Source organism: Taudactylus pleione, unplaced genomic scaffold, assembly GCF_031769625.1.
Source record: "Taudactylus pleione unplaced genomic scaffold, aTauple2 ptg000966l, whole genome shotgun sequence".
NCBI lineage: Eukaryota > Metazoa > Chordata > Amphibia > Anura > Myobatrachidae > Taudactylus > Taudactylus pleione.
The window spans coordinates 61,224-87,969 of record NW_028285367.1 but is presented as its reverse complement, the minus strand read 5'-3'; the positions used below and the strand labels follow the sequence as shown (position 1 = coordinate 87,969).

Sequence of the window (26,746 nt, the reverse complement as noted above, 5' to 3'; positions counted from 1 at the left end):
ACTGGGGACAGAATGGCCGTACCATAAGTTCCAGAATAATATGGAACCTGAAAACCACTAAGAAGAAACACAGGGCGAGAGCAACTCACACCCTGACATGATGCCCTCCAGAAGAGGGAGCCACATGAGAACGCTCCCAATTCAGACACTCTCCTGGTTGATATAAACACCCTGAGAGAAAGAGAGAGCCTAAGCAATAGACCATGTAATGGCTATCACAACCAGCGGTTCCATTGACTGTCCCCGGAGGTAACGAAGAACCACTACTTACTCCCAAGGAGTCCCTAGGGAGGACAAATGGAGGCATAATCAAGAAAACACTCCAAAGGATGAACTGGATACCAGAGTGGAGCAATTCCATATCTTAACCATACTGACAGTGTAGAGATCCGCACTGTCAGGAAGACCAGGCCAAGTGTGAAACCCAAGCCAGCCGGAAGGAATGCCAGAATATCTGGAAATCCTGGACACCGGAGGATTGTATCGACAGGTACAATACCATAAGATTTATGGCTGCCACAGTTTGTGGTAGGTCCCAGCAAAAGCTGATCCATGTGCTCTAATCATTCCAACGATGACAAAGCCAGGGAAGCCGTAAGACCACTGTAAGGACACAGTCAAAGACAAACGACCCAGGTCCAAGGCAAAACCAAGGACCCTGAGACAACAGGTCCGGACAGTGAAGCATCAGGGATGGAGTATCGATGTAGAGACTCCGAAGATCCAAGTACCCCTGACATCTGGGGCAATCAGGAGCCACCAGCAGGAAAGCATCTCCGTCTCGATTGAAAACACTTCCAAAGACCTCGAGGAAGAAGGGAGACCGGAGAACACAGGTACACAAAGTGGAAGGACCACTTCACCGACAAAGAGTCGCTGAAGGTTGCTTCAGAATCCCCAGAGCTGGACTGTAACACCATAGTGTGATAAAGTCAGAAGGCCATGAGGGTCACCTCAGGGGGGCCCCCCCTGCTCACCAGGAGATGAAACCTCTCTTGGGGAAGAGACTAGTCCCCGGGATGCACATCGTGACGGCTGAGGACTCCCGCTTCCCAATGGAGAGCTCCTGAAATGAACGCTGCCGAGATGGTCGGGAGGAGACCCTCGGACTATGTCCGAATATGTGACATACCTGTCATTGCCACCCAACGAACAGTGTTGCTAAAAAGGAAGCCACTGTCCTGACCCTGTCGGACTGAACCTTTTCAGGTTCACCGGGAAACAAGAGTTATGCCAGAGTAAGTTAATTGACAGGGTGGAATCGACAGACGTCCAACTGCACTGAAAAGGATTCGATCCAGACACTGTCCATAGCAAAGAAAACCCTGGACGAGATGGCCATAGCCACCCGGACAGGGACCGACTTGCCTCCGGAGAGAGCATCATCGTTTGAACAGTTATCCGACAGAAAAAACTCGTTCCATCTGGAGATGAGCCAATTATGGAAAGGCCTGGAATGGAACTGAGCCCATTCCACCATGCATCCCAGAGTGTAAAGACATCTGTCGACTGCGCAGACAACCATGTACTCCTAATGGAAGAGTGGAGATTCCGTCTTACGCCAGAAGAATTCTCAGATTCTGAGAATCCAGCAGGGATCCTAGATGAAGAATACCCAGAGAGGGATGCAGGGAGGACTCTTTCCCCGTTGATTAAACGTCTGCACCCTGAAGAAGCCACAGTCATCCTGACCTGGCTGTAAAGTACCCCGGTGATCCCGCTAAGAGCAGGAGGCCGTCCAGGTATAGGAACATTGGGATATACTGAACAGAAGAACTGTCAGAAAATCCAAAACGCTGGTAAACCCCTGTGGGGCTGAGGACAGTCCCAACAGGCAGAGCCCGAAAAATTGTAAGTGTTGCTGTGATACAGCAAACCTCAGCCCATGCTGAGGAAAGGTCTCTGTAAGTACCCGTAGGCACGCGTCCTGTATATCCAGTGATACCATAAAGTCCCCAGGTTCCAAACATCGTATGATGGAGCATAGGGATTTCCTCCTGAGCCCAGGTAGCTTTAGGAACTGGTTCAGGGAATTGAGACAGAGAATAGGCCAAAGAGGACCATTCAGCCACCGCACCAGAAAGAAAGCAGAACAACCAGTCCCTCACTGAGATAGTGGGGATGGCCTAATTAGCTCCGCTTACCGCAACAACTGCATAGCTTTCTGGATCTGTAAGGCCCTTGTAAAGAGGCCGCCTGAGCAAAGAGGGCACACCCTCCTACCCACGTAGCCGCGGCAACTTGACACTAGTACCGGGCGAACTGAGAAAATCGGTATCTCCCAGTTGTAGGCCTGTCCCGTCAGGCTGAAGAGATATCCGTAGGTTCAGAAGCAGGATCGGCTGGCAGTCCAGGCCTGCTCGGTACTGGATATGTCGGCCCTTGTAGATGCCGACAGTCTACGAAGAAACAGACCTTTAGGCTGACCCAGAGGACAAAAAGACTTAACAGACTTAGTCTGAGGCCTTGTAGTGGGCATAGCTGAAAGCGGTAAACTTGTCGTTAGTAATACTGCCAATGTTACTACAATCTTGTCAAGGTCAGGACCAAACAATATCAACCCTAAAGATGGTATCTGCACCTCTGCATTCCCAGAGCGCAGCCATAGGGTATTACGGAGGATACAGTCGCAGCCGGAACTCTGAAAGTTAGGAGACTGGTATCCAATATAGGCATTTCCACCTATGACAACTGCATATATTACGTGAGCGACCAAATACCTTTGAACCCCCGACGTGTTGGAGGGGAAAAAAACGTTACAAATGCATCAACCCAATATGCAATAGTATTAACCAACCATGCTATAGCCATGGTAGGATGGGTAACAACTCCTGAAAGCAAGTATACTGATTTCAGGCAGAGTTACCACCTACGGATCCGAAGAATCCGACCACGCAGGAATGGGAGGCGTAGTAACGTCTGTAATCAGACGAGTAACACGCCCATCCACCCCAGGAGGGGCTCGTGATGACCCTCAGGGAATTTGGGACAGGAGGCCAAACACTGTTGTAACACCTCCTATCTGGCAACAGCCAGAGTCCCGCTATGCGATCCACCTGCTAGTCAGCAACAGGGAACCCGAAGGCACGTAATACTGAGGGTGTATGATACAGGTGCAGGTCAACATTCACTCTAACCAGAATGGACCTGCTACCAGCCCGAAAGCAGGGATAATAATACCTGAAATAGGCTTCCCCCCGTGTAAGAGGGAAAGAGCCCCAAACAGTATCCAGTTCACGGCAGAGCCAACTGGGAAGTAACCACAGGGCGTCAACCACGCCAATTAGCGTTTCGTAGAAAACGACATCCACCCAGGGTGGCTGTTGTGGTAATCCCTGCAAGGGGAATGACAGACTATTGTGGCACCAGGGGGAATTCATATACTGCGAAAAACCCCTGCAGGGAGCGGTAGTCTGTGTCACAGGGGAAGAGAGCAAGAAGCTGCGAGATACCCTGAGATGAAAAGGGCAGTATGGTGAAGTAACCCCAAGTGAGGTACAACAATGGGGCCCGCCCGGCGATCCGCAATTGAGAGGATCCCGAGAAAACAAACCGCCCAAGGGGGTCGTGTAAGGGGCCCGGCACCAGATGACGCCACATACAGAACCCTTTATGAGTCAAATCCTCCGCACTAACACCTGCAGCACATGACTTGCAGGATAGTAAAAATGGGTGCAGTATAACGCTCTATCTCCTGGTCAGACATATCTGACCAACCCTCTTGGCGGAAATATTAAGCAGCGCTATACTGGTCCTGACTGATGCCAAAAATTAGCTGCAGGGACCCATTTTCAGCGTATGCAACACACAGTTCCATCTAAAATATGGCAACGTGCAGCACGCAACAGTATGTGACAAACCACACAAATATTAACCAGTATATAAATGTGAGGTCTCAGAACCACCCTAAGTACAGCTGTATTAGGGCAGATAAAGAAAAGGGATAGATATACACTGACAGGTGAGAGAATAAAGTACAGTCAGCACTAGCATAAGTCACATACCATGCAGATATATACATATATACATAAACATGTCATATAATATACTGCACTATTACACTGCATGCAACTTGCCCAGATTCAGTGTCTGGGAAGGCTACAGCGCTGTGTACACTGACCTGATGGTGAGGTACGCAGGGGGACTGGACTCACTGCCATCTCCAGAGATTTCTGCTGCACCACAGAGAAATGGCCGCTGGAGACCTCAGAGGAAGCGTGGCCCGCGGAGGAAGCAGCTCAGCGACGCCAGACTATGGATACTGAAAGGCGCGCTGAGCTGAGGGGAGGAGCCGCTGTAACAGGGAAGGCTGCCTCCCCTGGCCGGCTATTAACCCCCGGGACGCCGGCTCCCTGCACCGATCGTTAAGTCCCTGGTGGTCTAGTGGACACACGGGGTATGGGGGGCCCGCCGCCACTGCCGGCGCCTCCGGTCTGTCCCCTGAGACACAGGACTGCATTTGAAATGCGCGGATCACCGCAAGCGGTGATCCGCGACCTTACCTGCTCCCCGTGGATCCGGCAGCAGTCCTGGGCGCCCGCAGAGTCCGGCTAGTACAGACTCTGGGGTCCCGCTGAGATCCCCAGATCTGTACTGGCGTCTCAGCGCCAGCGGGGGTGACGGAGCGGCAGCTTAGACGTCCTATGGACAGTCCGACGCTGCCGCTCTGAAGAGTCCAAAGTCCATGGAAAAAACTTTGTCCCTAAAAAAATAAAATAAGCTTAGGGGCTGCTAATCAGCTCCCCCTGCGCTAACGGTGACCCGACTCCGGCCGGGCACCAACTGAAACTGAGGTGCCTCTGGCTTGGGGGTGGGGTTATAGGGAGAGTGGACCCAGTGCATCCTGGGAGCTAAAAGCTTTAACTGCGTGGTGCCCGGATTTGGTTCCCAACCTATACCCCCAAGGTCAACCCTGTGGACCCCCTATGGACCCTGAAGTAGAAAGTTATGTAAGCAGCGCAGGGGGGGTCACAGTTATGTAAGCAGCACAGGGGGGGACACAGTTATGTAAGCAGCACAGGGGGGGGACACAGTTATGTAAGCAGCGCAGGGGGTGACACAGTTATGTAAGCAGCGCAGGGGGTGACACAGTTATGTAAGCAGCGCAGGGGGTGACACAGTTATGTAAGTAGCGCAGGGGGTGACACAGTTATGTAAGCAGCGCAGGGGGTGACACAGTTATGTAAGCAGCACAGGGGGTGACACAGTTATGTAAGCAGCACAGGGGGTGACACAGTTATGTAAGCAGCACAGGGGGTGACACAGTTATGTAAGCAGCACAGGGGGTCACACAGTTATGTAAGCAGCACAGGGGGTGACACAGTTATGTAAGTAGCGCAGGGGGTGACACAGTTATGTAAGCAGCACAGGGGGTCACACAGTTATGTAAGCAGCACAGGGGGTCACACAGTTATGTAAGCAGCACAGGGGGTGACACAGTTATGTAAGCAGCACAGGGGGTGACACAGTTATGTAAGCAGCGCAGGGGGTGACACAGTTATGTAAGCAGCACAGGGGGGGTCACACAGTTATGTAAGCAGCGCAGGGGGTGACACGGTTATGTAAGCAGCACAGGGGGGACACAGTTATGTAAGCAGCGCAGGGGGTGACACAGTTATGTAAGCAGCACAGGGGGGGTGACACAGTTATGTAAGCAGCACAGGGGGTGACACAGTTATGTAAGCAGCACAGGGGGTGACACAGTTATGTAAGCAGCACAGGGGGGGTCACACAGTTATGTAAGCAGCACAGGGGGTCACACGGTTATGTAAGCAGCACAGGGGGTCACACAGTTATGTAAGCAGCACAGGGGGGGTGACACAGTTATGTAAGCAGCACAGGGGGTGACACAGTTATGTAAGCAGCACAGGGGGTGACACAGTTATGTAAGCAGCACAGGGGGTGACACAGTTATGTAAGCAGCACAGGGGGGGTGACACAGTTATGTAAGCAGCACAGGGGGGGTCACACAGTTATGTAAGCAGCACAGGGGGTGACACAGTTATGTAAGCAGCACAGGGGGTGACACAGTTATGTAAGCAGCACAGGGGGGGTGACACAGTTATGTAAGCAGCACAGGGGGGGTCACAGTTATGTAAGCAGCACAGGGGGGGTCACATAGTTATGTAAGCAGCGCAGGGGGTGACACGGTTATGTAAGCAGCACAGGGGGGGGGTCACATAGTTATGTAAGCAGCACAGGGGGGTGACACAGTTATGTAAGCAGCACAGTGGGTGACACAGTTATGTAAGCAGCACAGGGGGTGACACAGTTATGTAAGCAGCACAGGGGGTGACACAGTTATGTAAGCAGCACAGGGGGCGACACAGTTATGTAAGCAGCACAGGGGGCGACATGGTTATGTAAGCAGCACAGGGGGGGTCACATAGTTATGTAAGCAGCACAGGGGGTGACACAGTTATGTAAGCTGCATTTTTCAGTGTTTGTTTTATTATTTAAATGTACAAAAAATTAATTATAAGGGTCATTTGTAATACAGACAGATCAGTAGATACATATGTAAGCTGGAGAAGCGCTGACATCTAGGGTAATATGGTTACACTCATACAGTACACGTGGGGACCCCACACTCGCTCCGTTACTAGGTTTTAGTCCACAGAGGCAAAGTGGCTCTATATCACCTCTAGTGCCAGCTGGATGGTACTGCATGCACCAGATTCAGACAGTTTTAACACGTTTTCTGAGACCTTTGTAAGTCGCTGTGGGATTTAAGTGCAATATCCGTTACCTGCTGGTGCAAGACCGTAACAGTAGCTGACGCCACATTGACCGTGACAGGAATCCAGGAGGCTCTATCAGTGCTCAGAGCCGTCTGCAGCGTGCGGTTAATCACTTCCATTCCTAGAAGACAAAGAATACAAACAGCAGCCTCAGTTTCCGTCCACAGATACAGATGGGCCCAGCTAGATTGTTGCCCATAGCGCTGTAAGTCGCGGATGAGAGTAGTGCGGTGTGGCGCAGTGAGACTTGACAACATCCATGGCATGCAATACACAGCTTCACCACTGGGTGGCAAGTGCTCCAATGGTTAAATCTACATTAAGGCACTACAGAATACAGTACAATAGAACAGTAAACTGTCAGGTGGGCCAATCACAAACTGCAGAGTAGAGTATTGCAGAAAAACTACTGTAGTAGTGATATCTAGGTAGCGAAACTGACTGTGCGTTTTATGCTGCACACTTGCGGCACTGTCGGCACATTCGGCGCTGTCCCAGCTGCGGTGGTCATACACTCTACTGTACTGATTTCATGACTTACTGGAATACCATAGTACTGCGCATGCCCAGTGCAGCCAGTCGGTAGTCACACACAGTGCATCCCAGACTTAGATACTTTTAGTGATTTCATGACTTAGAAACTGGTAGTGGGCTCTGTTTGAAAGATGGGTCTCTGGATTACAAACTGACTGTGCATTTTAAGGCGCATGCTTGCGGCACGTCGGCTCTGTGGTGGCTGCCAGCTCCGGGGGTTGCACATGGAATCTCCGGAGAATGCCCAGCAGAGCCGGTCAGCAGTTGGACACAGTGCATCAGCTCTAGGCTGATGCGCTGTGTGCTCAAGAAAGTGGTGTACAAAACTCCATACAGTACCCACGTAGCACCCTGTGAGTTGCGGTATGGCGTTTAGAGTCTCATAGTACTGCGCATGCCCAGTGTAGCCGGATGGGAGTCACGCACAGTGCATCCCAGACTTAGATACTATAGTGATTTCATGACTTAGAAACTAATAGTGGGCTCGGTTTGAAAGATGGGTCTCTGTATTACAAACTGACAGTGCGTTTTAAGCCGCACACTTGCGTCACTCAAGAAAGTGGTGTGCGGCGCTCATACACTGTACTATAGTGAATTCATGTCTTAGAAACTAGTAGTAGGGTCTAAACGAAAGGGGATGCAGTCAGGAAGCCATTTGTCGAAATGCCGACCGCCGGCTTCCTCGACTGTCAAATCCCGCCAGTGGTCTAATGATAGGAGTCGAAATCCCGACGCCGGTGTTCGTTATGCTGTGCGCAGCGGGGGGGGGGTGTGTTTAGGGGCTCCCGAGGGGGACTTAGAGTTAGCCCCCCCCCTGGAGGGTTAGGCTAAGGGGGGGTTATGGTTAGGCACCCCTGGGGGACTTAGGTTTAGGCTGCGGGAACGGGGGGGGGGGTAAGGCACTAGGGGGGAGGTTAGGGTGAGGCGCCCCTAAGGGAGGGGTTAGGGGAGGGGAGTAGGGTTAGTTTTGCATACCTTAATCCCGTCGGGCTCTTCACTCCTGCTGGTCTTCCGGCGTCGGGAATTGAACCACCGGCCATAGGTCATTCATACTGATTCCGAGGGAAAGAGGGGTCTCTGGATTACAAACTGACTGTGTGTTTTAAGGCGCACATCTGTGGCACTGCCCAAGACTTATATACTGTAGTGAATGCATGTCTTAGAAACTAGTAGTAGGATCTGAGTCATAGAGGGGTCCCTGGATTACAAACTGACTGTGCGTTTTAAGCCACACACTTGCGGCACTGTCGGTGCTGGCTCCGGGGGCTGTACATGGGTTCTCCGGCGCATGCCCAGTGGAGCTGGTTGGGAGTTGGACACAGTGCATCTGATATATTCTCTGTAACGTGCTGCAGAATGTGTGTCCATGCGGAAGGGAATATAGGTCCTCATTCAGACCCGGTTGCAAGCGCCGAGCGCTCGCAACCGGGTCGATTTTTAGCCTCTGCGCACGCACAGCGGCCGCACTGCGCATGCGCAAGCCCCGGAGAGAGAATTTCTCTTGCTCCGGAGCTCATGACAAAAGGGGCGGCTGTCGATATTGATTGTCAGCTCGCCCCGTTTTGTAGGCGTGGCGGGGGGTGGGTTCACAAATGGAGGCGTTCCTTAAGGAATGTCAGTGGGGAGATCCTGCTCGACCCAACCTTAGGGTCTCGTCGCAAGCCCCGATGGTCTTGACCATCACGACCATCAACCTGGTCGGTCGCTAAAGCTGTGGGTGGTAACAGCTTAGCTAGCGACCAGGAGGCCGCACTTAAAAAATCAAGCGGCGGTCCTCATTCAGAGAGAGCGATCGCTACTTGCGACCGCCTCTGAATGAGGGCCATAGAGTGTAAGCTCCTGGGGACAGGGACTGATGTGACTGATACATTCTCTCTAAGGTGCTGCAGAATGTGTTCATCGGTCACTCACATCAGTCCCTGTCCCTGGGAGCTTACGCTCTATATTCCCTGCCACATGGACACACATTCTGCAGCACCTTACAAAGTATGTATCAGTCACAGGGAATATAAGCACCAACCACAGGATGATAAATCACCTACCTGCGGGTTTGCTGACGGGGACATTCCCAAGATAGTAGACCTGGAAGCGTTGTACAAGTTCATTCTTTGGGGCTGGAAACTCAACTGGAAGAGAAGGGAAAGGCGCCCAGAATGAGATGAGGAGACTCCACTTAGTGAGTCAGAAGCAGAAATAAGGGATGGACGGGGAGGGTCCAGCACTGAGGGGGGAGGGGCCGCACCTTGGAATGGAATATCTACCAATCTGGAGTGATCCAGGAAAAGGCTATCCATAAGCGAGCGTGTGCTCCTTCTGTCAGCCATAATCTGTAGGGAAACATAACAGGGTGAATGGAGCGGGGGAGAGGGCAGAACCCGAGGTGCGGTATGGGCAGATGCCGTAGAGGGGAGGGGGAAAACGACGGAGAGGGGAAAGACGCAGGGGAGGGGAAAGAGGCAGGGGGGGGGGAAACGACGGAGAGGGGAGATGACGCAGGGGAGGGGAAAACGACGATGAGGAGGGGAAAACGACGAAGAGGTGAAAGACGCAGTGGAGGGAGAAAGACGCAGGGGAGGGAGAAAGACGCAGGGGAGGGGGAAAGACGCAGGGGAGGGGGAAAGACGCAGGGGAGGGGGAAAGACGCAGGGGAGGGGAAACAACGGAGAGGGGAAAGACGCAGGGGAGGGGGAAAGACGCAGGGGGGGGAAAGACGCAGGGGGGAGAAAGACGCAGGGGAGGGGAAAGACGCAGGGGAGGGGAAACAACGGAGAGGGGAAAGACGCAGGGGAGGGGGAAAGACGCAGGGGTGGGGAAAAAACGCAGGGGGGGGAAAGACGCAGGGGGGGGGAGACGCAGGGGGGGGGGAGACGCAGGGGGGGGGGAAGACGCAGGGGGGGGGGAAGACGCAGGGGGGGGGGGAAGACGCAGGGGGGGGGGGAAGACGCAGGGGGGGGGGAAGACGCAGGGGGGGGGGAAGACGCAGGGGGGGGGGGAGACGCAGGGGGGGGGGAAGACGCAGGGGGGGGGGAAGACGCAGGGGGGGGAAGACGCAGGGGGGGGGAAAGACGCAGGGGGGGGGAAAGACGCAGGGGGGGGGAAAGACGCAGGGGGGGGGAAAGACGCAGGGGGGGGGAAAGACGCAGGGGGGGGGAAAGACGCAGGGGAGGGGAAAGACGCAGGGGAGGGGAAAAAGACGCAGGGGAGGGGAAAAAGACGCAGGGGAGGGGAAAAAGACGCAGGGGAGGGGAAAAAGACGCAGGGGAGGGGAAAGACGCAGGGGAGGGGAAAGACGCAGGGGAGGGGAAAGACGCAGGGGAGGGGAAATGACGAGCACCTGGTATGGGGAAGGGTCAGAAGCCGGGTAGGGAAGAGGGCAGACACCTGGAAGGGGAGGGAGAGGGCAGATGCCAGGAGGGATGGGGGAGGGCACACGCCAGGGAAGGGATGGCAGAGGCCACACGCCAGGGAACGGAGGGCAGATAGCGAACACTGGTATGGAGAAGGGTCAGAAGCCAGGTAGGGTAGGGGGCAGCCGCCGGGGAGGGGCAGATCAGTACACTTAAATGCAGGACGCACCCTTGAGCAGACTCCGTGCAGACCGGTCGCTATTGCCTTGGCGGGCATCTCACACCGGAACACATGACATTTCAGCAGCTGCGTCAGTTTGTCTCTTGCTACGTAAGCGAAATCCCTGGAATTAGGAAGAGCGGGAGGAGAGGGGCGATAAGCAAATTACTGACAAACAATCCAGAGCACAGGAACGGGACATGATCACTGACATTTGTATAATATTCCATATATATATATATATATATATATATACATACATACACACACGCACACCGTACCTCTCTCTGCGTCCATCAGCAGCAAGCATGGTAATAAGAGGAGAGAGGGTTAGTGCATGGGCTTAGCACATGGTGTCTGGTGGACACATATTAACCATTCATTAATTATGTACATATGAGAAATTCCCCCTGATCTAATGAATCACACTGTAATATGTAGTATACAGACACTTACATACATTACATACACACATTTATCATGGCTCACAGATAGGCTGTACGAGGGTCTCTCCAACACCTGCACAATAACCAGACTCCTCCCCTGTCCCCCGACCACACCCCCAGCTATTATCATCCCCTGGGAGGAGTGACCCCCCCCCACCCAGCTACTATCATCCCTTGGGAATAGTAGTGACCAAGCCCCCCCCACCAACACCGAGCTATTATCATCCCCTGGGAGTAGGAGTGACACCCCACCCAGCTATTATCATCCCCTGGGAGTAGGAGTGACATGGCGGCTTAGGAGGTTATAAGGGAAAAAATAATAATAACAGTGAGGCAGGCGGTCATAGTGACAGCGAGGCAGGCGGTCATAGTGACAGTGAGGCAGATAGTGACAGCAAGGCAGGCGGTCATAGTGACAGCGAGGCAGATGGCCATAGTGACAGCGAGGCAGGCGGTCATAGTGACAGTGAGGCAGATAGTGACAGTGAGGCAGATAGTGACAGGGAGGCAGGCGGTCATAGTGACAGGGAGGCAGGCGGTCATAGTGACAGCGAGGCAGGCGGTCATAGTGACAGCGAGGCAGGCGGTCATAGTGACAGCGAGGCAGGCGGTCATAGTGACAGCGAGGCAGATAGTGACAGTGAGGCAGGCGGTCATAGTGACAGTGAGGCAGGCGGTCATAGTGACAGTGAGGCAGGCGGTCATAGTGACAGTGAGGCAGGCGGTCATAGTGACAGTGAGGCAGGCAGTCATAGTGACAGTGAGGCAGGCGGTCATAGTGACAGTGAGGCAGGCGGTCATAGTGACAGTGAGGCAGGCGGTCATAGTGACAGTGAGGCAGATAGTGACAGTGAGGCAGGCGGTCATAGTGACAGTGAGGCAGGCGGTCATAGTGACAGTGAGGCAGGCGGTCATAGTGACAGTGAGGCAGGCGGTCATAGTGACAGTGAGGCAGGCGGTCATAGTGACAGTGAGGCAGGCGGTCATAGTGACAGTGAGGCAGGCGGTCATAGTGACAGTGAGGCAGGCGGTCAAAGTGACAGTGAGGCATGCGGTCATAGTGACAGTGAGGCAGATAGTGACAGTGAGGCAGGCGGTCATAGTGACAGTGAGGCAGGCGGTCATAGTGACAGTGAGGCAGATAGTGACAGTGAGGCAGGCGGTCAAAGTGACAGTGAGGCAGGCGGTCATAGTGACAGTGACGCAGCCTCACCTTCCGTCATCTCTCCCGACACCCCACACTCGGATGCTGACAATGGGCTGAGAGTGCAGTAGAGTCTGCCCCGTAGAGTCATACAGCTTCAGGGAGTCTTCATCCAAGATCAGCAGCATCTGCTTATCCTGTGAGACAGACAGCACAGAGTTATACGTGTCCTCTCCTCTCCAAGCTTACTACACGTAACACGCATGACACATACATACAATTGTCCCCTGTCCACCAGCCGGAGGACTCCAGTTACCTACAGGCTGCTTTACCAGGCAGAGGTCCTTACATACGGATATACCTCCTCTCTCCGCCGCGTGCTATCGGTACCTGACACCTAGAGATCTAAGCCCGAGCACCGGGAGCAGTAAGAGCATATTATAGGAGACATTACTCTTACCTATACCGCACACACCGGGTGAGCTTACTCTTACCTATACCGCACACACCGGGCGAGCTAACTCGTACCTATACCGCACACACCGGGTGAGCTAACTCTTACCTATACCGCACACACCGGGTGAGCTAACTCTTACCTATACCGCACACACCGGGCGAGCTAACTCTTACCTATACCGCACACACTGGGTGAGCTAACTCTTACCTATACCGCACACACCGGGTGAGCTAACTCTTACCTATACCGCACACACCGGGTGAGCTAACTCTTACCTATACCGCACACACTACCGCACACACCGGGTGAGCTAACTCTTACCTATACCGCACACACCGGGCGAGCTAACTCTTACCTATACCGCACACACCGGGCGAGCTAACTCTTACCTATACCGCACACACCGGGTGAGCTAAACACTGAGACTCTGGGCTTTACATATAACAGTGAAACTGGAGGAAAAGGAATAAACCTGGAAATTAATATTGTGGAGGGGGATGGGGGACGTTGCAAATGATTATATATATTTTAAAATATTGAATACCATTTATATCTGCACTCCTTGTTGATACAATCAGCTGTGGAATTGTTAAGGGAGTAAAACAAGAGATATGGTAAGAACTTACCTTTGTTATCTCTGTTTCTACGAAGTCCATAGGGTCCACAGGGTTGACCTTGGGTATAGATTGGGAACCAAATCCGGGCACCACACAGTTAAAGCTTTTAGCTCCCAGGATGCACTGGGTCCACTCTCCCTATAACCCCACCCCCAAGCCACAGGCACCTCAGTTTGTAAGTAGCCAAAGGCCGGAGGAGGAGACTAAACAGAGAGAAGGAAGACTGGAACACACAAGAAACCATACTCACAGAAATGGGAGACGGAAAACCGGTGACCAGCCACACAGCCCATATGAAGCCAGGTGCGTCAGGGTGGGCGCCCTGTGGACCCTATGGACTTCGTAGAGACAGAGATAACAAAGGTAAGTTCTTACCATATCTCTTGTTTTCTACTTCAGGGTCCACAGGGTTGACCTTGGGGATGTCCCAAAGCAGTCCTTATAAGGGTGGGGACGCTCCTGTGCTGAGAGGAGAATCCGTCGCCCAAAGGAAGCATCCTGAGAGGCAAAGGAAACCAATGCATAGAACCATAAAAAGGTGTGGACAGAAGACCACGTGGCCACCTAGCAAGGCAGAACAACCGAGGCGCCACAGCGAGCCGCCTAGGAGGGACCCACAGCCCGAGTAGAATAAGCATCAACAGAAACAGAAAGGCCTATCCTATGTGTAGGCCCCAGAGATAGACATACGGAGTCATCTAGCCAATGTCAGGCTATTGGCCGCCCATCCTTTCCTGTGATATCCAAAGACCACAAATAAGGAAACTACCAACAAGAGAGGTACCTAGGCGTCTGATGAGTTATTACCACACCATGGATACTTCAGCTGATTGGGGTAGTCAATCCCAAAAATAGATATATAATATGTAGCAAAAAGCAGCTGGTTATTCAGAGGGTGACTACAGTATAACAAGGTTCGATTATATAAAAGGTTGTTTTTATTAAATGAAATATCAATAAAATTCAATATGCATTAGCCCTTATTATACATATTAAATATTTGAAACATTTAAAATATATATGAACAGAATTATCAGATGGTCCTGTAACCTGCACAGACAATAATCTCCAAAATATACTATTTTGGTAATTTGCAATACTCCAATATTTTATGTTTGCCAGCTGCAAACAGAATCTGAGCAGCACAAAGCTCCTGTATATATAATAGCTGGGTTATACCTGTAGTAAAACAGGAGGCCAAATCGCTTTTGTGATACCTTGTATCTGGCGACAGCCAGACACCCGCCCTGAGATCCACCCGCTGGACAGAAACGGGGATCCCCACGTTAAACTGAGGGTGTATGGTACAGGTGCAGGATCGACATTCTTTATAACCAGAATGGACCTGACTACCAGCCCCAAAGCAGGGATAATAATAATACTTTAAATTGGCTCCCCTCGAGTGAGAAGGAAAGAGCCCGATACATCATCCAGTTCACGGCAGAGCCACCTGGGAAGTAACCACAGGGTGTATATTACGCCATTTTGTGTTTCGTAGAAAACGACATCCACCCAGGGTGGCTGTTGCGGTAATTCCTGCAAGGGGAATGACAGACCGATGTGGTATCGGAGGTAATTCATGTACTGTGAAAAACTCCAGCAAGGAGTGACACAGGGGTAAAGTGCAAGAAACTGCGAGATGAAAAGGGCAGTATGAAGAAGTAACCCCAAGTGAGGTACAACAATGGCGCCAGCCCGGCGATCCGCAATTGAGAGGATCCTGAGAAACAAACCGCCCAAGGGGGTCGTGTAAGGGGCCGCAACCAGATGGCGCCGCATACATAACCCTTTCTGAGTCAAATCCTCCGCACTAACACCGGTAGCCCAAGACTTGCAGGATAGCAAAAATGGGTGCATTATCACGCTCTATCTCCTGGTCAGATACATCTGACTAACCATCTTCACGGAAATATGAAGCAGCGCCATACCGGTCCTGACTGATGCTAAGATTTAGCTGCAGGGACCCATTATCAGCGTATGCACACAGTTCCACCTAAAATATGGCAACGTTCAGCACGCAACAGTATATGACAAACCTCACATATATTGACAAGTATATAAATGTGAGGTCTCAGAACCACCCTAAGTACAGCTGTATTAGGGCAGATGGTAAGGAAAAGGGATAGATATACACTGACAGGTGAGAGAATAAAGTACAGACAGTCAGCACTAGCATAAGTCACATACAATGCAGAAATATATATGAATATATATATACACACACACACACACATATATATATATATATATATATATACACATACACACACACACACTGTACATACATTAGCATGACATACAATATACTGCACTATGTCACTGCATTCAACTTACCCAGATTCAGTGTCTGGGAAGGCTACAGCGCTGTGTACACTGACCTGATGGTGAGGTGCGCAGGGGGACTGAGCCAAACGCCATCTCCGGAGATTTCTGCAGCTGCACCAGAGAAAATGGCGCCTGGAGACCTCAGAAGCAGCGCGGCCCGCGGAGGAAGCAGCTCAGCTACGCCAGACTGTAGACACTGAAAGGAGCGCTGAGGGGAGGGGAGGAGCCGCTACAACAGGGAAGGCTTCCTCCCCTGGCCGGCTATTAAACCCCAGAACGCCGGCTTCCACCGCCAATCGTTAAGTCCCTGGTGGGCTAGTGGACACGCGGGGTATGCCTCCATGGAGGAGGAGCCCGCCGCCACCGCCTCCGGTCTGTCCCCAGAGACCGGAGGCCTCGGACTGCATATTGCCCGCGGGCGCCGCAATGTAGCGCTTTGCAACTTACCTGCTCCCCGTTCATCCGGCAGCAGTCCTGGGCGCCCACAGAGTGCGGCTAGTACAGACTCTGGGGTCCCGCTGAGATCCCCAGATCTGTACTGGCGTCTCAGTGCCGGCGTGGTGACGGAGCGGCAGCTTGGACGTCCTATGGACAGTCCGACACTGCCGCTCAGAAGAGTCCAAAGTAAAAATAAAAAACTTTGAACTAAAAAAATTTAAATAAAGTTTAGGGGCTGCTAATCAGTCCCCCCTGCGATAACGGTGACCCGACTCCGGCCGGGCACCAACTTAAACTGAGGTGCCTCTGGCGTGGGGGCGGGGCTATAGGGAGAGTGGACCCAATGCATCCTGGGAGCTAAAAGCTTTAACTGTCTGGTGCCCGGATTTGGTTCCCAACCTATACCCCAAGGTCAACCCTGTGAACCCCCTATGGACCCCTGAAGTAGAAATCAGGATTACTTAGTAGGAGCTGTAGTTACACTCACTGTATTTTTATAAAGAGAAACATATTCTTAGAAACAATCTTACATTTGTTCAAGCACCTGAATATTAATAATCGAATAGTATTTACTGCCTGTGTGTAAGCCTCTGAGATAGTCACACGAAGCCATCTAGCCAAGGTTTGTTTATTGGCTGGCCATCCCTTCTTGTGAAATCCATAAAGCACAAACAAGGAGTCTGATTTCCGAAGGGAACCGGTACAGTCAACGTAAATCCTGAGAACACGGACCACATCCAATGAGGCCTCACTAGCCGAAAGGTCAGATGACTGAAAGGCCGGTACAATAATTTCCTGATTAATGTGGAATTTAGAAACCACTTTAGGAAAAACTTCTGGGCGAGTACGAAGCACAGCCCTGTCCTGGTGAAATATCAGAAAGGGAGAATGACAGGAGAGCGCCCCCAATTCTGACACCCTCCTGGCAGAAGCAATTGCCAGGAGAAAAAGAGAGAGTCTTAGCTGTTAACTTTGAGTTCCACCAAATCTAGTGGTTCAAATGGAGGACCCTGGAGGGCCCGAAGAACTATCGCCAAATCCCAAGGAGCCACTTGGGGGGATAAAGGGAGGTTAAATCTGGAGAACACCCTCAGAAAGGTATGAATATCCGGGAGCTGAGCTATCCTTTGTTGTGACCACACTGACAGGGCAGAGATATGCACTTTCAACGAGGCCAGGCGGAGGCGGAGGCCGAGGTCCAACCCAGTTTGAAGGAATGCCAGTATTCTGGAAATACGAAACACTTGAGGGTTGTAATCCCTTGAGCGACACCACTGGAAATATGTATGCCACACTCTGTGGTAGATCTTGACCGAAGCAGGTTTTCGCGCTCTAAGCATCGTGTTGATGACAGTGCCAGAGAATCATTTAGACCTTAGGAGGGATGTCTCAAGACCGACGCCGTCAAAGACAGACGATCCAGGTCCGGGTAAAGGAAATGATCTTGAGACAACAAGTCTGGACCTTGAGGCAATAGGAACGGAGTGTCAATGGAGAGACTCTGTAGATCTGAGTACCAATGACGTCTGGGCCAAGCTGGAGCCACTAGCAGGACCGTGCCCCCGTCTTGCTTGAAATTCCGAAGAACCCGAGGAATACTGAAGGAAATAGGTGCGCAAACTGGAAGGTCCACTTCACTGACAGAGCGTCCACCAAGTTTGCTTCGGCATCTGTAGTTCTGGACCCGTACACTGGTAACACTGTACAACAAATTAATACTTTTACATTTGTTTCCTTTCTAAGAATAGTCATAATTACTAATTTGAGGTCAAGAAAAACTAAAATGATTTCAGAATGTTTTACTAGCTCTATTTTTTGAGCTACACTACTTGCACTATACTGTATGTACATTAGTAATATAGTGAAAAGCTATTTTAAAATAATCTAATATTTTCTTGATAGAAAATAAATAACATTTGTTTTAATTCAATCAATCACAAATAAGAACACAAAACGAAACAAACATACAGCATAGGAAACAAACACACAGCATAGGAAACAAACACACAGCATAGGAAACAAACACACAGCATAGGAAACAAACATACAGCATAGGAAACAAAACACACAGCATAGGAAACAAACATACAGCATAGGAAACAAACATACAGCATAGGAAACAAACATACAGCATAGGAAACAAACATACAGCATAGGAAACAAACATACAGCATAGGAAACAAACATACAGCATAGGAAACAGACATACAGCATAGGAAACAGACATACAGCATAGGAAACAGACATACAGCATAGGAAACAAACATACAGCATAGGAAACAAAACATACAGCATAGGAAACAAACATACAGCATAGGAAACAGACATACAGCATAGGAAACAGACATACAGCATAGGAAACAGACATACAGCATAGGAAACAGACATACAGCATAGGAAACAGACATACAGCATAGGAAACAGACATACAGCATAGGAAACAGACATACAGCATAGGAAACAGACATACAGCATAGGAAACAGACATACAGCATAGGAAACAGACATACAGCATAGGAAACACACATACAGCATAGGAAACACACATACAGCATAGGAAACACACATACAGCATAGGAAACACACATACAGTATAAGAAACAAACATACAGCATAGGAAACAAACATACAGCATAGGAAACACACATACAGCATAGGAAAGTACTATGTAATATAGTGGCCTATACATGGGGTGCTTTCTCTTTGCTTGTCGCTTGTACTCCTCCTCTGGGGCATCTCTTGTCACTGTCACCTCCCCTGATATCTTTGTTCCATTGCTGAAATGTCTTGGTGGAATCGCTCCCTATGCTGTCACTCAGTGCACCACAGTTATCTTGTGTGGGTAATCCCAGGAATCGCATATATTTGAATAGGGGAGGGGACAAATAACTGATTCATTTAATTGGGTCATTAGGCCCCGCCCGCTCTGCGCGGAACGCAGATTGCTGGTAAGATTCTCTCCATTCTCCCACGTCACTAGGAATACCCCTACATCGTCATAAATGGGCTATATCTCAGAACTCAGAGCTTACAGAGTTTTAAATATCATATTCATTCTTTGCATGCTGAAATCAATTAGAATTATTTTCACATCGGAAACATTTTCATTGTTGTGCAGTGTAATTTGTGATTGTGACGGGAGGCCATGAGGTCCACCTCTGGGAGGCCGCATTTGTCCACTAGGAGTTGAAACACATCTTGGTGAAGAGACCATTCCCCTGGATGTATGTCGTGATGGCTGAGGAAGTCTGCTTCCCAAATGAAAACTCCCGGAATGAAATGTCAGAATGCGTGACACTTCTGTAATTGCTGCCCGACTTCGAGTGCCTCCTTGATGGTGATGTAAGCCACTGTGGTGGCATTGTCGGACTGAAGATGCACGGCTTTTCCGTGAAGACTGTTTTGCCAACATGAGGGCCCTGTACACAGCCTGAAGTTCCAATATGTTGATTGGAAGGATTACTTCGACCGCTGACCAACGGCCCAGAAATGATTGCGGACCGGTAACTGCGCCCCAACCCTGGAGACTGGACTCCGTTGTTAGAAGTAACAAGTCCGGGGTACAAAAGGGGCGACCCTTGGTAAGATGAGATGTCAGAAGCCACCAAGACAGAGACAGACGCACCTCCAGAGAGAGCACCATCGTCTGAGCCTTGAACCGGTGGGGTAATCCATTCCACCTGGAGAGGATCAGCCCCTGCAGGGGTCTTGAATGGAACTGAGCATATTCCACCATGTCGAATGTGGACACCATGGATCCTAGTACCTGCAGCGCAGAGTGTACCAACACCCGGCGACTGCGGAGGCACCTGCGCACTCGCAGTTGCAGCGTGGAGATCTTTTCCAGAGTTAGAAAGATTCTCTCTTGGTGAGAATCCAGAAAGGCTCCCAAATGAACCATCCGCTGTGAGGGAATTAGGGAGGAATTTTCCCAATTGATCAACCACCCGTGTGCTTGTAGACAAGCGATTGTCAGGCGTTGGTGGTGTTGAAATACCTCCGGAGAACCAGCCAGCAAGAGGTCATCCAGGTATGGCAGGAGTCGTATACCCCAACTCCATAGAATGGCTGCCATGACAGCCATAACTTTGGTAAAGACCCTTGGAGCCATTGATAGACCAAAGGGCAGCGCCCGAAACTGGAAAATTTGGTGCAGAAAAGCAAAACCGTAGAAAAGGCTGGTGAGAAGGCGTTATGGGGATATGCAGGTAAGCATCCTGAATGTCCAGGGATACCATGTAATCCCCAAGTTCCATAGCCAATAGCCAGAAGGAACACAGTCTTAGCCGTAAGCCATTTCAGGTCCACTGAACCCAGAGGTTCAAATGGAGGGCCCTGAAGAGCTCTACACAGCCAAATCCCAAAAGGAGCCACAGGAGGGACAAAGGTTGGCTGAATGCGAAGGACCCCCTTGAGGAAAGTGCGGATATCAGGAAAAGGAGCAATCCTTCGCTGGAACCACACAGAAAGGGCAGAGACATGCACCTTCAGTGAAGCATGGTGGAGACCAAGGTCCAAACCTACCTGCAGGAAAGCCAAAACTATGGATATCCGAAACACCTGGGGGTCGTACCCTCTTAGACAACACCAATCAAAATAAGCATGGCACACCCTGTGATAAATCCTGGCAGAGGCAGACTTTCGTGCTCTGAGCGTAGAAACCACAGAGGTAGAAAAACCCTTACACCCCATGAGGGATGTCTCAAGACCCATGCCGTCAAAGACAGACGACCCAGGTCTGGGTAAAGGCAAGGACCCTGAGATAACAGGTCCGGACATTGAGGCAACAGCAATGGAGTGTCGATGGAGAGACTGAAGATCTGAGTACGAGTGACTTCTAGGCCACGCTGGAGTCACCAGCAGGGCGGTGCCTCTTTCTTCTTTGAACTTCCGAAGCACCCGAGGAAGAAGAGAGGACAGAGGAAACATGTATGCAAACTGGAAGGTCCACTTTACTGACAGAGCGTCCACGAGAAGAGCCTCAGCGTCTCTTGTTCTGGACCCGAACACCGGCAGCTTGTGATTGTGTGTCGGGATGCCATGAGGTCTATCTATGGAAGACACCACTTGTCCACTAGGAGCTGAAACACTTCCTGGTGAACAGACCATTCCCCTGGATACACATCATGATGCCTGTGGAAGTCCGCTTCCCAGTTGAGTACTCCCGGTATGAAGACTGCCTATATGGCAGGAAGATTGCCTTTCGCCCATTTCAGAATGCGCAATACCTCTGTCAGTGCTACCAGAGTTAGAGTTCCTCCTTGACGGTTGATATAAGCCGCCGTCGTGTAGTTGTCTGACTGAACCTGCACGGGCTTTCCGTGAAGTATGAGTCTGATTTGCTGTAGGACCCTGAAGCCCGCCCGAAGTTCCAATATGTTTATTGGTAGGGCAGACTCCTCTGCTGTCCACCTTCCCTGAAACTGTGGACCTGTTACTGCGCCCCAACCACGGAGTCAAGCGTCCATTGTCAGGAGGACCCAGTCCGGAATCCAAAAGGGGCGCCCCTTGGTGAGGTGACCCGCCTGAAGCCACCAAGTCAGACAGATGCCCCTCCAGAGAGAGAGCACCATGCTTGTGTCCTTATCCGATGTGAAGATCCGTCCCACCTGGAGAAGATCAATGTCTGCAGAGGCCAGGAATGAAACTGGGCATACTCCACCATGACGAGAGTTGATACCATGGAGCACAGTAACTGCATTGCCGAGTGAATCGACACTCGGCAACTGTGCAGGCATCTGCGTACTCGTTTATGCAAAATGGAGGAGATCTTGTCCTGGGTCAGGAAGATCCACTGCTGTTGAGAGTCCAAAAGTGTCCCAAGATGGGGCATCTTCTCGGAGGTAGTCAGGGAGGACTTCTTCCAGTTGATCAGCCAACCATGAGTTTGCAGCACCGAGACTGTAAACTGTAGATGGTGGTGAAGTACCTCTGGAAACCCGGCTAGCAGCAGAAGGTCGTCCAGGTATGGCAACAGGCGGACCCCTGCAGCTGCAGATAGGCCGCCATTACCACCATAATTTGGGTAAACACCCGCGGTGCAGTAGAAAGACCAAACGGCAGGGCCTTGAACTGGAAAAGTTGCTGTAGGATAGCAAACCTGAGAAACCTCTGGTGAGCTGAAGCAATTGGAATATGCCGGTATGCATCCTGAATATCCAGAGACACCATAAAATGCCCAGGTTCCATAGCCAGTATAACAGGCCGCGGGATTTCCATCTTGAACCGAGGTACTCAGAGAAATTTGTTCAGGGACTTGATAATATGAGATATGGTAAGAACTTACCCTTGTTATCTCTATTTCTACGAAGTCCATAGGGTTCCACAGGATACCTTGGGGTATAGGTGTGACGTCAGTCGCAGGGCACCAAAGAGTTAAGCTTTCAGCCTCCCAGGATGCACTAGGTCCCCCTCCTATACCCCGCCCCCGGGCCAAGGCACCTCAGTTAGTTACCAAGCCATAGGCCGGAGGAGGAGAAGGAAGAGAGAGAACAAAGATCTGGACACATACAAGAATCACATTCTCACCAGAGGGAGACAGAAAACCGGTGACCAGAGCAAAGCCCATCTGCAGCACAGGTGCGACAGGGCGGGAGTCCTGTGGAACCCTATGGACTTCGTAGAAATAGAGATAACAAGGGTAAGTTCTTACCATATCTCATATTTTCTACTTCAGGGTCCATAGGGTATCCACAGGATACCTTGGGGATGTCCCAAAGCAGTATCCTTTAAGGGTGGGGACGCTCCTGTGCAGAAAGGAGAATCCGCCGCCCGAAGGAAGCATCCTGAGAGGCGAAGGTGTCAAACCTGTAATACCTCACGAAGGTATGGACAGAAGACCACGTAGCAGCCTTGCAGATCTGAACTGCCGAGGCACCACGTCGAGCTGCCCACGAAGGACCCACAGACCTAGTGGAATGAGCCTTCAGAGAAGGAGGGACCGGTAGGCCTTCATGAAGATAAGCTTCAGAAATAGCCATACGGATCCAGGCTGCCAAAGTTTGCTTTGAAGCAGGCCAACCCTTTTTACGGAAGCCAAAGAGGACAAACAAAGCGTCCGACTTCCTAAACGAAGAAGTGCGGTCAACATAAGTCCTTAAGGCCCGCACAACATCCAAAGAGGCCTCACCCACGGAAAGACCCGGTGAGTTAAAGGCCGGAACAACTATTTCCTCGTTAATATGAAACTGGGAAACAACTTTGGGAAGAAACTCGGGCCGAGTGCGGAGCACTGCCCTGTTCCCATAAAAAACCAAGAAAGGGGGTCTACAAGAAAGAGCCCCTAACTCAGAAACACGTCTGGCCGAAGCAATGGCCAGAAGGAAAACAGTCTTAGCTGTTAGCCATTTAAGATCCACTGAGCCCAGTGGTTCAAACGGCGGTCCTTGGAGAGCCCTCAGGACCACAGCCAAATCCCAAGGCGCCACAGGTGGAACAAAGGGCGGCTGAATGCGGAGAACACCCTGCATAAAGGTGCGCACATCCGGGATTGTAGCAATCCTACGGTGAAACCAGACAGATAGGGCCGAAACCTGTACCTTCAAAGAAGCAAGGCGAAGCCCATGATCTAGTCCCGCTTGCAGGAAGGCGAGAATCCGAGACAGACGAAACTCCCGCGGTGCATAACCTCTCGGTCGACACCACTGGAAGAACGTATGCCACACGCGATGGTATATCCTCGCGGAAGACGGTTTCCGAGCTCGCAACATGGTACGCACCACAGAGCTGGAAAACCCCCGGGACCTCAGCATGGCCGTCTCAACAGCCACGCCGTCAAAGACAGCCGAGTCAGGTCCGGGTGAAGGCAAGGACCCTGAGACAGAAGGTCCGGTCGTAGCGGCAACCGCAGAGGAATGTCCACGGACAGACCCTGAAGGTCTGAGAACCAGTGCCGTCTGGGCCACGCGGGAGCTATCAACAGGAGCGTCCCTCCTTCCTGTTTGAATTTCCGGATTACCCGTGGAAGAAGGGAGACCGGAGGGAACAGGTATGCGAACCGGAACGTCCACCGGACGGACAGAGCATCCACCAGAGACGCCCCTTCGTCTCTTGTGCGAGACCCGTACACCGGCAACTTGTTGTTGTGCCGGGACGCCATGAGGTCGATTTCTGGAAGACCCCACCTGTCCACCAGTAGTTGAAAAACGTCCGGGTGCAGGGACCATTCCCCCGGATGAACGTCCTGGCGACTTAGAAAGTCCGCCTCCCAATTGAGCACTCCCGGGATGAAGACCGCTGATATGGCCGGAAGATTGCGCTCCGCCCAAACCAGGATCCGAGAGACCTCTACGAGAGCCGCCCGACTGCGAGTTCCTCCTTGCCTGTTTATGTAGGCCACGGTGGTAGCGTTGTCCGACTGGACCTGCACCGGGCGACCCTGGAGAAACCGCTGTGCCTGCTGGAGAGCATTGAAGACCGCACGGAGTTCCAAGATATTTATTGGAAGCTCCGCTTCTGTCGGCGTCCACCTGCCCTGGAACAAGTGTGGACCCGAAACTGCTCCCCAGCCCCGAAGACTGGCGTCCGTTGTCAACAGGACCCAATTTGGAACCCAGAACGGACGTCCCTTGTTGAGGTGGGTCGTCTGTAACCACCACGTAAGGGACAGGCGAACCTCCTGGGTGAGCACAATCGTCTGGGACTTCAGAGACTGAGTCAGCCCGTTCCACTTGGACAGGATCAGGTGCTGCAGAGGTCTGGAGTGAAACTGGGCGTATTCCACCATGTCGAACACCGACACCATGGAGCCCAGTAACCTCATCGCCGAGTGTAAGGACACCCGGCGGCTGTGCAGACAACTGCGCACCCTTGACTGTAAAGCAGAGATCTTGTCCTCCGTCACGAAGATCCTTTGCTGTCCCGAGTCCAATAAGGCTCCAAGATGCAGAATCCTCCGAGACGGGATTAGAGTGGACTTCTGCCAGTTGATTAGCCAGCCGTGCCGTTGCAGCAGTGCAATGGTCAGGTCCAAGTGGCGTAACAGGAGCTCTGGAGATCCTGCCACCAATAACAGGTCGTCCAAATACGGCAACATGCGGACTCCCTGCAGCCGCAGAGAAGCCGCCATGACCGCCATCACCTTGGTGAAAACACGTGGTGCTGTTGCCAGGCCAAAAGGTAACGCCCGAAACTGGAAGTGGTCGCAGCTGATTGCGAACCTGAGGAACTGTTGATGGCGCCAAAGAATAGGGACATGCAGGTAAGCGTCCTGTATGTCCAATGACACCAAGTAGTCCCCAGGTTCCAGCGCCAGAATGATGGACCGTAGGGTCTCCATCCGAAACTTCGGGACCCGCAAAGACTTGTTGAGTGCTTTGAGGTTGAGAATCGGACGATATGACCCATTGGGTTTCTGTACCAAAAATAGATTTGAATAGAAACCCTGGCCCCTCTGGGAGAATGGAACCGCCACTATAACTCCAGCCTGGAGCATAGTGTGCAATACCTTCCGCAGCTCCGTAGCCTTGTTCCGGTCTGATGGGAGACCCGTGGTGAAGAAGCGAGCCGGGGGTCTGTGCCGGAAGGAGAGGGCGTATCCGTGAGAAACCACCTCCAGAACCCAAGTGTCTGTCGTAGTGGTCGACCAACACTGGGCGAACTGTAGCAGGCGGCCTCCCACCCTGGGATCCCCCAAAGGGAGGCCCGGACCGTCAGGCCGCAGGCTTGTCATCTGGCTTGGGGGCCGGACGTCTGGTACTCCATGCCTGCTTCCGGGGCTTGACCGATTTCTTAGGGCCAGCCTGTCGAGGAAACGACTGTGGTTTGGGCCTGCCCTGGGCCCTAGATGACCGAAAGGACGATGGTCCCGAACCAGAAGGAGCAGCGGCCGACGGGAGACAGGCAGATTTGGCTGCCGCCAGCGTGGCCACAATCTTATCCAGATCCGGACCGAAGAGAACTTCTCCGGTAAACGGCAACGCTTCCAGACCTTTCTTGGAATCTGCGTCCGCCTTCCAGGATCGCAGCCACAAGGTGCGACGAGCAGCTACCGCTGCTGAAGAAATTCTAGACACCAGAGTACTAATTGTCTAGAGCCGCCTCGTTGATGTAGGTGGCCGAATCACGGAGATTGCCAATCAACTCCGCCTGATCGGCCGGACAGTCGGATTCAAAAGAAGCCTCTAATGAATCCGCCCAGCGCTCCATCGCTCTGGCAACCCAGCAAATGGCCATAGCCGGCCGTGCTGCCCCCCCTGCAAGGGAATAAGCGGACTTCAGGCAGATTTCTACCTTGCGGTCCGTAGCATCCTTAAGGGAGGACATGGATGGCATCGGCAATGTGGCACTACGGACAAGACGGGTCACGTGAGAATCCACCTGTGGAGGGGATTCACACTTAGCAAAATAATTATCCGCGAACGGATAAGCCACCGCCAGGCGTCTCTGCGGCTGGTATCTTTTGCCAGGTTGTTTCCACGCCTCCTCTAAATGGTCCACCAACTGACCCGAAAGAGGAAAGACTGTGGCATCGCCCTTCA

At 51.7% G+C, this 26,746-nt stretch overlaps 1 protein-coding gene across 3 annotated transcripts in view; it reads right to left on the bottom strand.

Moving 5' to 3' along the window:
* APBB1 (amyloid beta precursor protein binding family B member 1) overlaps window positions 1-26,746 on the bottom strand; it is a 125,322-nt gene that overhangs the window by 51,951 nt on the left and 46,625 nt on the right. For all 3 annotated transcript variants that reach the window (XR_015873001.1, XM_088460044.1, XM_088460045.1), the window contains 5 exons: window positions 12,501-12,628; window positions 10,851-10,965; window positions 9,517-9,601; window positions 9,317-9,400; window positions 6,749-6,861 (listed from right to left, as the gene is read on the bottom strand). Coding sequence is in view for 2 of the 3 variants with exons in the window: in XM_088460044.1 (XP_088316170.1) it covers window positions 6,749-6,861; window positions 9,317-9,400; window positions 9,517-9,601; window positions 10,851-10,965; window positions 12,501-12,628 (525 nt within the window). In the remaining variant the exon portion in view is untranslated. The remainder of the gene's footprint in view (window positions 1-6,748; window positions 6,862-9,316; window positions 9,401-9,516; window positions 9,602-10,850; window positions 10,966-12,500; window positions 12,629-26,746) is intronic.